Source organism: Nyctereutes procyonoides, unplaced genomic scaffold (assembly GCF_905146905.1).
Source record: "Nyctereutes procyonoides isolate TBG_1078 unplaced genomic scaffold, NYPRO_anot_genome, whole genome shotgun sequence".
Classification (NCBI taxonomy): domain Eukaryota; kingdom Metazoa; phylum Chordata; class Mammalia; order Carnivora; family Canidae; genus Nyctereutes; species Nyctereutes procyonoides.
The window spans coordinates 22,158,083-22,171,228 of NW_026575034.1; the positions used below are offsets into that span (position 1 = coordinate 22,158,083).

At 40.9% G+C, this 13,146-nt stretch overlaps 2 protein-coding genes across 2 annotated transcripts; one reads left to right on the plus strand and one right to left on the minus strand.

The window, feature by feature from the left end:
- Positions 1 to 1,184: 1,184 nt before the first annotated feature.
- Positions 1,185 to 2,123, plus strand: LOC129505052 (olfactory receptor 51I2). The gene has a single exon (XM_055317981.1). It carries the CDS (start codon positions 1,185 to 1,187, stop codon positions 2,121 to 2,123), a length of 939 nt encoding a protein of 312 aa, XP_055173956.1.
- A 9,073-nt stretch (positions 2,124 to 11,196) lies between these two features.
- On the minus strand, positions 11,197 to 12,141 carry LOC129505056 (olfactory receptor 51I2-like). The gene has a single exon (XM_055317985.1). It carries the CDS (start codon positions 12,139 to 12,141, stop codon positions 11,197 to 11,199), a length of 945 nt encoding a protein of 314 aa, XP_055173960.1.
- Between the last annotated feature and the right edge of the window lie 1,005 nt (positions 12,142 to 13,146).

Sequence of the window (13,146 nt, forward strand, 5' to 3'; positions counted from 1 at the left end):
TAAATCCCTACACGCAGAATGACTTTGGTCCTGCCCTGCCCAGAGTCTTGCTCATTGAAGCCTGGTTTCTTCTTCCTTCTCTCTGTTCCCTTCACTTTTGCTCACTTGTCTTCTGGGGGTTTTTCCCCTAAATTCCATCACTGGTGGTTATGTGAAGAATGGGAATTGTATTCAGGGGGAAGAAAAAAGGGCTTGTTCAGTGGTGGATCCCAAGCAATCACATGCCTGGAGGGAGACAGGCCAGGCGGGCACAGACTGAGCTCTGTGACTAGAACGGATGCAATGAATCACACAGAGAGGTGGCACTGATCTTGGGAACCACGGGGCGATCCGAGTCATATACTACCCCAGAAATTCCAGGCACGTTCCCCATGTAATAATGCTGCATTAGTCCTCACTGGAGCACTTCTTGGGCCTTGAGATACCGGAAGCTCCCAGGTCCCTTCCTCCTTCCTTCTCCTCAGCAAAGACTCTGAGATTAGGCTCTGGCCTTGTGTCATTAGGGTTGGGAGAAGGGGAAATGGAAAATATTTCTGGAGTTCCTCTGCCTAAGAAGAGTGCCTTTGCCTGACACAGTTCTGCCAGAAGCAAAGCTTTCCAGCCCTGTCTTTAATCATCATGAGGCAATGAAGGTGAAAGAGTTTCCAGATCATCCGAATGACGGGAGAATACCAACTATAATCAGTCTCACAGACAGAAAAGTCTGTGCAGTTAAGGTCTGGGAATGCAGTGAATAACATGTGTCATTGTAACAAAACCCGGGTAAGGCTGTGCCTACGTGGTGAGGGGTTAATAATGTGAGTTCCTGATGCCACAACCTGCCAAGGTTCTCTATTAACACGTTCAATGCTGCTTCAAGGACATATCGAAATTGTAGAGAATACAGCTTAACATACGCGGCTTAAACATTTTCTCTTACCTAACTGATGTATTTACCAATGTCTTCCTTCATCTATAAAACAGAGGGTTATTATCCCAGCCTGAAGCCTGATGATGAGGAAATATGAAGAAAGGAAGTTTGCCAATGTTTTCCCCTAAGCAGTGATCTCAGGAAGGCATCAGTTTCCCACTGTGTGGACTTCATGCCCTGTGTCTCCTACTCCCTGGCCCCTGCCCCCCAGAAAGGGCAACTCTCCAAAGTCCTCCAGGTCCGAACCTATACAGTGCCCTGGCTTCCCCCTGCCATGGGACTGTTCAATGTCAGTCATCCTGCTTCCTTCCTCCTGACTGGCATCCCTGGTCTGGAGAGCTCTCACTCCTGGCTAGCAGGGCCCCTCTGTGTGATGTATGCCGTGGCCCTCGGAGGCAACACTGTGATCCTACAGGTCGTGCGAGTGGAGCCCAGCCTCCACGAGCCCATGTACTACTTCCTGTCCATGCTGTCCTTCAGTGACCTGGCCATGTCCATGGCCACACTGCCCACCGTGCTCAGAACCTTCTGCCTCAATGCCCGCAGCATTGCTTTTGATGCCTGTCTGATCCAGATGTTTCTCATTCATTCCTTCTCCATGATGGAGTCAGGGATTCTGCTGGCCATGAGCTTTGACCGCTATGTGGCCATTTGTGATCCTCTGCACTATGCCACTGTGCTCACCAATGGAGTCATTGCTGGAATCGGCATAGCTGTGACTGCCCGGAGCTTCATCACCCTCTTTCCCCTTCCCTTCCTCTTCAAGAGGCTGCCTGTCTGCAGATCCAATGTTCTTTCTCACTCCTATTGCCTGCACCCAGACATGATGAAGCTAGCCTGTGCTGATATCACTATCAACAGCATCTATGGACTCTTTGTTCTTGTATCTACCTTTGGCATGGACATGTTTTTTATCTTCCTCTCCTATGTGCTCATTCTGCGTTCAGTCATGGCCATCGCTTCCCGCAAGGAACGCCTGAAAGCTCTCAACACATGTGTGTCACATATCTTGGCTGTACTTGCATTTTATGTACCGATGATTGGGGTTTCTGTAGTGCACCGCTTTGGGAAGCATGCCCCACGCTACATACATGTCCTCATGTCTAATGTTTACCTCTTTGTACCTCCTGTGCTCAACCCTCTGATTTATAGTGCCAAGACAAAGGAGATCCGCCGAGCCATTGTCCGTATGTTTCGCCCCATCAGAATGTGACCTTCATGTGTGCCTTTAATATCTCATGTTCAATACAGGCATATGTTGTTACCGTGTCCTTATCATCATCATCATTGTCAACATTATCATCTTTGTATCATCTAGAATAAAATAAATATATAGGGGAAAGTAAAGGTCAGAAAATGGAGCAATGAAAAAAAAAACAAAAATGGAGCAATGAAATTAGAACAAAAAATGTCTAGCACATTCACCAAATTTCAGTGGCATTCATAGAGCGGTTAATATTGGAGTCATAGGTTATTAGACAACTGTTAACAGAGGAAGATTGATATAAATGAGAATCATTTTCCATTACAGTGACTGTTACCAATATTATGTTAGCTAATTCATTGAATCATTAAGAATGTCAGGTTCTGTATAAATTATTGATAGGATTTAATTCATTTAAACTTTATAATGGGGATCCCTGGGTGGCGCAGCGGTTTGGGGCCTGCCTTTGGCCCAGGGCGTGATCCTGGAGACCCGGGATCGAATCCCACGTCGGGCTCCTGGTGCATGGAGCCTGCTTCTCCCTCTGCCTCTCTCTCTCTCTCTCTCTCTCTCTCTCTCTCTCTCTGTGACTATCATAAATAAATAAAAAATAAAAAAATAAAACAGATTAAAAAAAAAACTTTATAATGATCTCAAGAGGCACAGAGAATTAAGTCAATTTTTTTCAGAGTAATACAGATAATAGGTGATCCAGATGAGAATCTATACTTTTATTTCCTGGAGAACCTGGGTGCTCAGTTCAGTTAAGAGTCTGACCTTTAGTTTTGGCTCAGGTCATGATCTCATGGGTTATGAGATGGAGCCCCACATCAGGCTCTGTGCTGGGGGATACTGTTTGAAGATTCTATTTGCCCTTCCCTCTGCCCAACAGCGTGCATATGTATTCTCTCTCTCTCTAAAATAAATAAATCTTAAAGAAAAATACTTGTCTGTCTCCATTATGTGTATCTAATACCTACAAATACTATCTGTGTGCTGAACTGGCCTCACTAACATTCCAAATGTTATCCTCCCTTTGGCTTCACTGTCATCACATTCATGAGTGTTTCAACTTCACAAAGTGAAATTTGATGTACTGTCAGAATGTTATATAAAACGTATGACCCTGGAAAACTGAAAGAGACTGACATCTAGAAGAAAGTCCAGATTCTTCTCTGCTTCCTTCATCTGTTCACCAATCTACCCTTCCACAGGGAAAACAGTATTCAATATATGAACGATAAACTCTTGTGGTTTTTTTTGCCATTATACTAAGTATATGATTTCTCTTTCTCTTCCTTTCTTGGGACTTTAATTTTCTTCTATATAATGATGTGATAGCAGATGCCAAAAATCATGTCTTTCTAGAACTTCTAAAAATCCCTGAGAGAGGTAATAGAGAATTTATGATTTAGACACTACAAAGCAAATATTTTGGACCTTCTATTAAATTGGTTTTCGTGGACACTCTTTCCTTGATACTGGGGAGGTATAATACAATAAAAAGTCCTTGGCAGAAGTGGAGTGCTTTCAGATGAGGTTTTAGCATACATCTAATCTAAATTAAAGGAGGTGCTCTGTGGAGACTGACCTACCACCAGTGATACTGAGCCAGAGACTAAAGCGGCTGAGCATAAAGTTATCTAGTTTTGTCTCTGTGAAGCTTTCTTGAGGGAATATGAAGAAAAAATATCAGGTGCCAGAGGGAGGGAATTATTTTTGAATGGAAGTGATGTATTTGGGATCCACATTTCCATATATGCTTATAAGCGAAATAAGAAACTCATAATGTAAGTGCCTCATTCACTATATAAATTATTTTAAGGGCATGATTGGGTAACATAGCGCAGCATGATTTCAAATGGAAAATAATGAGTCAGACTATGGGTTTCAATCAGTTCAAATAATGATTATTTTGATTCACACAAGAAGCTCTATACTGTCACCTTGATTAATAGCAGTAGTAGTAGTAGTAATAGTAGTAGTAGTAGTAATAGTAATAATTTATCATGCTTGAGAGTAGGATTAAATAATTATATAGATACAAAGGCAAGACTTGGGGAAACTTCTACATATGAAAATTTGGAAAACATTCTCTGATTCCTACCCCAGGGAGAAGAAGAAAACAACCTTTTGGCCACAGCCTAATGTTGACAGCCAAGGGTGGAAAGGAGAAAGGACAAGGAGCCTGAAATAGGAGCCTCCTATAAACACCTCTGGGTCTTCTCCACCTTATTTCCTCTCTCTCTCTCTTTAAACAAGCTTTCCTTTGAAGTCAATATTTTTCCTTATTGAAATAGAAAAATATCTGGATTTTGGCCAACTAAAAAGGAGCAAAGAAGACTTTATACTTCTTTTGTTTTAGGCCCCTTACTTCTGCCTCAGAAAGTTAGGTCACCTAAGAAGACTATATATTGAACTTGGATCAGCTAATCTTGGATGGGGGTTATAATGAGGTTTCTGGGGGAAAAAAATCTCTAAGTAATAGAGGTCATGCTTTTGCATTGTCTTGTCAGGGGTGCCAGTCTCATCCTCCAGGGCCTGTGTCAGGTAGGTCAACACAAGTAACAGAGAGAAGAAACTAGAACAAGACTAAGGATAGGGTGGGATTCCTGTTTCCTTTCCCTCATCATAAGACTCATAATAAAATCAATACAGTGAGAGTATAAGAATTGAAAAAACATACATCCATTTGCAGGGGGGCGGGGCCTTCTATGGAATTAATTTCTATATGAGGCTGGGAAGTGGGAGAACCTTTAGAAACAAGAATGAGGTAGTAGAGGTTTATTAACCGGTGCCTGGGTATGGCTGACACCAGTATCAGGGAGGTACAGCCCCACCTCAGGGAAGACAACCTGGACCTGCTCAGCTCTGCTAGGACGAGACAGCTTTGCCACTGCAGGTGCCACTCAGTGGGATGAGAAGTTCTCCTCCCCGGATACTGTTCTATGAATGAATAAATAGGAGCAGGGGCACACACTGCCTTTCTTCTGAGTTACAGTTCTCCACAGCAAGGGCATTCCGTCATCAGGAAGATACCCATCACTCCCTCATCAGCTGCCACACTGTCTCACTGTGCTGACACAGGGGTGGACTCAGGACCCTGAGCTGTTCTATTTCATTTTCAGAGAAGAGAGGATTCATGTGCTGGGGCCTGTGCATTGAGCAACGACAACCAGATGCCCTCTGGACAGTTGAGTGGGGTGTGTGCCCTGAAGAGGGCTCAGGTTTCAAGAGGGCCAAAACACAGATTTATGAAGTCAGCCATCACTCTGTGAATTACCATCTTCCTGGCCTCAGACAAGTAATTGAGTCCCTGCTGAGGCATTACCCTATGCAGGGAAGAGGAGGACAGCTAATCAAGCAGTGCCTCCACATGAATGTCTGTTGGGAGGATCATGGAGAGCACGTGACCACCAGTCGACCTACGCACTGGAGCCCAGAAATCGAGGCTCCTCATTTCTGACCCTGTCCTTGGAATGTGCATAGTTTGTCTTGCCCTTTCTTGAAATGGCCCCGAGGTCATGACCCTGAGATACTCATGTCTTGCTGAGATCTTCTGTCTATACAAGACACTTGACAGGATGAGCACTGGGTGTTATTCTGTATGTTGGTAAATTGAACACCAATAAAAATTAATTTATAATAATAAAAAAAAAGACCTCTAAACTTTTAAAATTCTGGTATCAGGTTAAAGATGTACTGGCCTTAGGCCACCCAAGACAAACCTCGCACGTAAGTTGCCTTGCTTGTTAAATCAGCCACCTACTGATTGGGAGTGTCCTGCCTCTTCTTTCAGGCTCTTCTTGTCTTTGGAATATGGTGGCCAGTTTCAAATGACACCTGGGAAGCCCCGGAAGATCTTTCAAACCAATGCCAGTAGCCAACATTTTATTTAATGGATTTTTCACACTAGGTGTAGCTGTATGTGGCTTGCAGTCATATTTGTAATATGAAGTGTTTTTATTTCTTTTTCTTTTCTTCTATTCCACATGGAAAACTTATTTATCAAATATATGTAAGAAAATAAACAGAAAGAGGTATGTTACCTGTTAGATAATTATTATTTTTTTAAAGTCGTTATTTATTTATTTCACAGAGAGAGAGAGCACAAGCAGGCAGAGCATCAGGCAGAGGGAGAAGGAGAAGTAGGGTCCTTGCTGAGCAGAGGGCTGGAAGCAGGGCTTGATCCCTGGCTTGATCCCAGGACCCTGGGATGATGACCTGAGCCAAAGGCAAATGTTTAACCCACTGAGCCACCCAGCGACCCCTCTGTTAAATGATTAATTTAGTTTGTTTTGTACATGTGTCATTCAGGAGTCAGCTGACACTATCTAAACATTGGATATTTCACTGAAATTTGCATAAGCCCACAACAATCTTCAAAGAGAATGTAAAAACCCCAGCCAAACATTTCTGGAGTCATGCATCACTCACCCAAAGCATGGATGTGTGGCAAGCTTTACTAACAGTTTAGATCCAAACAGATCTCAACTAATAGAAATACAACAAACAGAGCTGGTTATTGGACAATCTTGATTTTATATCTTTAACTGACAGTCAGGTGCTCAGAAAAATTTCTTTCTCAAGTGTTTCTCAATTTCCTTTTCCCTAGCAGAGATATTTAGACATTCTTTTTTATTCAACTTTTTTTTTTTAGTCAAAAAAAAAAGTACTGTTTTTTTAGGGGACTAGATATAATTCTGGTAACATACTATGTTCCTTACAAGCTTCATTGTTTGCTTAAAAGGAACATAACAGCTCACTCCTTTATTCATTCCTTCAACAGTGTGTATTGTGACCTACAATGTGGGCGACACTATATTCACTTGGAGGGCTCTGTGATTGCAGAATTTGGTTGTTAGTGTTTGTGAGAGAAATCTATCTGAACAGAGCTGGAAGGGCTATGCCAAAGTCTCTCGAGATGTGTTTACTAACTATTGCTTTTAAATGACCTCCCCCTTGCACAGCCACACCAGGTTTTGAACAGCTGCAGTGTGATGGAGAATGTGACTGGTGAGGATGTAGTACATGTTCATACGGACAGTGGCAGGACAGAATGAAGGCTGGGAGCCTCAGGTTGTTTTTTTAAGGCAAATATCTCACATTACAACAAGGCAGGAGAAAGAAGGTTCCTGAGTGGCCATCTGTATTTTTACCATGGAATATAGCCTGTAAGCAGCAATGGCTCAGAGTCAACTTCAAATACTAGATTTGGCAATCCAGCACTGTCTCTGGGACAAAGTCTTCTGTGAATGTTAAACAGCTTAGAAGTAGTAGAGTGCTAGGTGGCTTTTCCTGTATTTGAACAGTTGACATGCCATGACATTGTGTAAACTAAATCTGTGGATTTTAACACAAAAATCCAGCAGTCAGCAGTTTCGTAATAGGTCTTTGACTAAAATTTCTAAAAAATGTAGAAGCAAGTAAAATAGATCTGAAACTCAGACAAAGAAATGTCTGTGAAACACATACATCCAAAACTTTATACGCCTGGGTTGCAAACACTAGAATGAAAATAGTTCCCATTTCATTTATTCAGCAAGGATGGAAATTAATGATTATGGGAAATACCATTCAACATTTTGCATACAAATATGTGCAAGAATATTTTTATAAATAATGTAGAAAAACAAGTTTATGGTTTTCAGGAGGGAAAGAATGAAGGCACAACTCTGGTATAAATTGGACACTATTTTTAAACTGATTCTGATTCATTTTCAATATAATCTCTTAACCGTGTTAGACTTCAGACCACACAAAATATTATAAAATGGTTTATAAATTTATGATTTACTTAGATATCAGTATATTTAGATATCACATTGAATACTAATCTTACCAGTTTGAACAAATGCAATTTATGTCAAAAAGAAAAGCCTTTTTTAAACATACTGTTAATTAGGGACTTGGTCAATATTTTTTAAGCAGCAGTTAAACATACATATACGTATGCATATATGTAATGGATTTTTCTATATTAAAAAGTTAAGAGTCTTTAATTTTCTGCCTCAATATTTTTCTCTTAATCCATAGTCATTACAAACAGGTTATATTTATTGTGTGTGTATATATATATGTGTATATGTGTATGCATGTGTGTACATCCCAGTGGTCCTTATCCAACTGAGAGCTGGAGGGTGAGTAATTCTGGAACACTGAAAGGAATTTCTATCACTTTCTTGTTTTTTTGTCCCTTTTTTACTCAGAGCTTAGCTCAGCATATCTGTATTCAACAGTGAGACACACACAAGGAAACATCTCCCAATGTAATACACTTTGTTATCAGGAACCAGATTCAATTCAGCCATGTCCCCAGTTGAGTACAGTACAGGTTCATCATTCCATGTGTGTTTGCTAAAGAAATAAATAAGGCATCACTGCACAAAATGGTGACCAAAATACTTTGTGTTACACCTAGCACTCACTTTGCTCCTTATTCTGTGACTTCTCAATTCTGTGGTTGAATTCACATATATGTTTAAAAAAAAAAGAAACCTAAGAAATACTGAAGTCACCCATATGATTTCTTTTTTTTATTTTATAAATTTATTTTTTATTGGTGTTCAATTTGTCAACATATAGAATAACACCCAGTGCTCATCCCGTCAAGTGCCCCCCTCAGTGCTCGTCACCCAGTCACCCCCACCCCCTGCCTACCTCCCCTTCCACCACCCCTAGTTCATTTCCCAGAGTTAGGAGTCTCTCATGTTCTGTCTCCCTTTCTGATATTTCCCACTCATTTTTTTCTCCTTTCCACTTTATTCCCTTTCACTATTTTTTATGTTCCCCAAATGAATGAGACCATATAATGTTTGTCCTCCTCTGATTGACTTATTTTACTCAGCATAATACATTAGAACCCATATGATTTCTAATACTTAGTTGTATATACTGAAGCATTAGGATGTAACACTTTTTAAAAAATAAGAAAGATTCCTGTTATAAGCGTGACTTTAAGGGCTGTGGATTAATCTTTGTCCTTTTTCCTCCTTTCATTTTTGCTCATAACTCTGTGTACAGAGTTAACTCATATCCAGCTATTGGATATATATATATATATATATATATATATATATATATATATATACCTTTCCAGGTAACTGGGAGGAGAATTTTCTGGACTGGGTGGAGATGATTTGGTAGCTTTTCCAGCTTTGTGGCTCTGCAGCTCCTTCTGTTGTGTGAACAGCTCCAAGGAATACCTCTCTTAGAGGCCACTTGTGTGTCTCAGAGCTAAGACTATTTCTAGAGGAAATAGTCTCTCCCTCTGTTCTAGCCCTAGAGCTCTACAAGCCTTTCTTCCAAGAATTGTGCTCCATTGAGAATTTTAGTGTGGTGGCCCTGCTATCTTGCATCTATCTGCTTCCTCCATGCCTGTATCTGCCATCAGCACCTTCTTTCTTGCTCAGTGATTTTTATCTGTTTTATTTATGACTTCTTTCAGGCTGAGGTCAAATCCTCCCAGGACAGCTTATTTGCTGAACATTTCAGAGATTTTCAAATGCTTAGGAGCACCACAGCATTGCTTGATCCTTTCAGGTTCATGAGGACTTGGATATTATATGGATTATTCCCAGTTACACCAGTCAATCTCAAGGCCACCTGCCCAGATTTCTGCCTAGGTTACCATTTTCTCCTACTGGGCGTGAGTATTTGTGATTTTTGGGCAGTTTGTCATTTCCTGTTGGACTAAGTTTGGTTATTTCCCCACTGCTCCTTACTACGTACTTTCTAACTTTGTGTTTAGGCTGTCCGTACCTTGATCTAGGGACATTTGTCATTTGTCATTTCTATGTCATTGAATATTATTGAAGATGCTATCTCTAGGTTTTTATTCTATTTTTTCTTTTCTTTTCTTTTTGGTAATGGTTGGTTAATTTGCCATTCAGGAGGTGTTCAGAGGAGATTCAGATCTATATTGCTGCTATGTTTAGGGCAATATCATGTCACTCAGTCCTTATGGCTTTATTTTAGAAAAGTTATTTCAAGATCCTTTGTGGAAAAGAAAAACCACGGAAAAGGATATTTCTTTAAAAATGATACGTTTCTGTCTCAGTGTCTGCTTTTCTCAATCATCCAACAGAGCTGAATTATGCAATAGCCTGTTCACTCTCCAGTGAAAGCCACTGAGTTTGTGTTTACCTCTGCCAAGTGTCCACATAGCCTATGTGGGCTGCGCCATGTGTGGTTTGCATGAATTTGAAGAGGATTCTTCTCTCCTCATGGCTATTATTCTACAGGGATTATGTTCTCTTAATGTCCTGATATTATTAAGCTACCTTTTTTCTATTCCAGCATTGAAATCTCTGGACTTGGGCTCACCACAGGCCATTAAAATCCATATTCTAGCAAACTGTGGGCCAATATACCATTGCTGCTGAAGCAGACACACCCCCCATCAATCACTGGTGTCTGTTAGGCTTCCATGTAGAGTCCTTACTAGCTCCCTAGAAGAAAGTTAATCATCCTCCTAGTCATGCCCAAGGGATTATTACACAAAACTTTTCTCCTTGTTTCAACTTGTGAATTTCAGGTGTTAACATCATGTATATTGCTTGGTCAGAATGACAAGCATATAGGTTCCATTTTAGAAGACTGAAGAATATTATTTATTTCAAAAGTGAAAAGTTGGTCACAACTATTGTGTATCTTTAATTTTTCAAGTTTAAAGATTCTCAGAAGTATTATTCTTTTAAAGTATATTTGGTGATACCTTTTATCTCAAGTCACATATTCTCCAGTTATAGCATGGTTTACATAAGTTTTTGTCTGTTTTGAGATTTACTTAAAACCATAGGTGGAACCTGTTTATTGGGACAAATAAAAGAGTCTAATTGAAGACCCTCTTCCTTGTTAGCTCTGAGAGAAGTCATCTTTGACAACCTGTGAGACAGTTAATTACAACATAAGGCAGACTGTTGTATTGAGTCAATGGGTTAGAATTCAACTAACAGCAAGTACCGAATCAGAGGTCCATTTATAGAAAGAGATTAAAACCCTCCATGGCCAAGTACACCCGAAAATCAGCAATAACAACAAATTCCTAGGGTACTTGGATTTCCAGAAGATCTCTTCCTGGTCAGAGATTAGGCTTCAAAAACATTTTGTACAGCCTCTTACGAATTTCTTTAGTTTTAATGGAATAGATAATTGGGTTGAGCATTGGAGGCACAAAGAGATATACCAGGGACATGAACTTGTGCATGTACTCAGGGGCATGCTTCCCAAATCGATGAACCATGGACACACTAACCATGGGTACATAGAAGATGAGCACAGCACATATGTGTGACACACATGTGTTGAGTGTCTTAAGCCTCTCCTCCTGGGAGGCAATGGCCAATATGGAGTGCAGTATAAGCACGTAGGAGAGGAGAATGAGCACTGAGTCTACACCAAAGGCAGAGATAACAATGAACAGGCCATACATGCTATTGATGGTGGTATCTCCACAAGGCAGGTGGATCAAGTCTGGGTGCAAACAGTAGGAATGTGTTAACACATTGGCTTTACAGAAAGGCAGCCTCTTCAGAAGGAAAGGCAATGGGAAAACCATGCAGAAGCTGCGGATGATGATGGATATGCCCATGTGAGCCACACGGATATCAGTGAGCACCGAAGAATAACGCAGAGGGTTACAGATGGCCACATAGCGATCAAAACTCATGGCCAGCAGGATCCCAGATTCTGTCCAGGAGAAAAAGTGGATGAAGAACATCTGGGTCAGGCAGGCATCAAAGGCAATATCTGGAGCATGAAAGCACAAGGCAGCCAATACTGTGGGCAATGTAGAAAAGGACACACCCAGGTCATTGACAGACAACAGAGACAAGAAGTAGTACATAGGCTGGTGCAAGCTCTGCTCCTCCTTTATAATGAAGAGGATTAGGATATTGCCCAGGATGGAAATAGCATAAAGCAGCAAGAGGAGGGCAGCTAACGAGTGTTGTAGACCCTCCATCTCTGGGAAGCCTGTTAGTGAGAAGCTGGTAGTGCTAGAGATGTTAGTCCCAAAACTTCCCATGAGGGTCCTTGAGTAGCTTTTGGGGAAATAGAACCAGAGTAAAGTGAGGTCAGACAGTGGAAGATCAGGAGTGGTCACTGTCCTTAGCAGGATGTAAGAGGCAATGATACTTAAATTCTATGATCGCTAGATCATGAAAGGGTCAAGAAGGAGCAGGTTAGGGATTGTTGGTTACATCCCAGACTTTCTGCAGTCTGACCATATCCACAGATGTGTCTTGGGCTCCAAACTCTTCCCCACAGATATCCTTTGACTCTTTTTTAGGGGAAGGAGGAGAAATTATCTGTTGTTCTTCTTGTCCCTGTGTTCTTTACAGAAAGATTCCAATCTTTCTCCAGTAGCAGAGAGTGACTTTGCCTTTCTCCCTACCAGTTCTTAGCTACCATCTTCTTCAAGAAGTGAGGTATGGTATGTCCTTCCTCCGTCTCTGCTTATTGATGCATTCATTCCTGTGCAGGATGACATCTCCATCTAGACTCTGAGCTGTATCCTCTCTTGTCGGCATTCAACCATCACTCCAGATCCTCATCCTCTTTGTTGCTTGAGCCCTTCCACTTATTCACCAGGGGTCCAGAATCTCATGTTTCTGCACATATGATTGCTTTAGATTTTCCTCTCCTGCATTTTCACATGTTTTGTTTTTCACTGTTTATATTAAGGATTCTCAAACTGTATATTAGATTCATTTGAAGAGGTTTACAAAACTCCTTTGTCTGGGTCTCATTCATATCAATTAAATCAGAATCTGTCAGTGGAACTCAAGAATCAGGATTAAAAAAAAATTCCAGGTGATTATGATAGGCAGCCAAGTTTGAGAATCAGGGGCTTAGATCACTCCAATAAGCTTCAGATATGTCCCACCTCATACCAACTTCTTTTTTATTGAGGAACAATTTCATGATCTACTATCATAAGGAATAAACAAACAATAACAACCCTCTTTTTGGTCCCCACATAATCTTTTTTCCCCACATAATCTTTTAGTAACCATTCATCTCTCTGTTC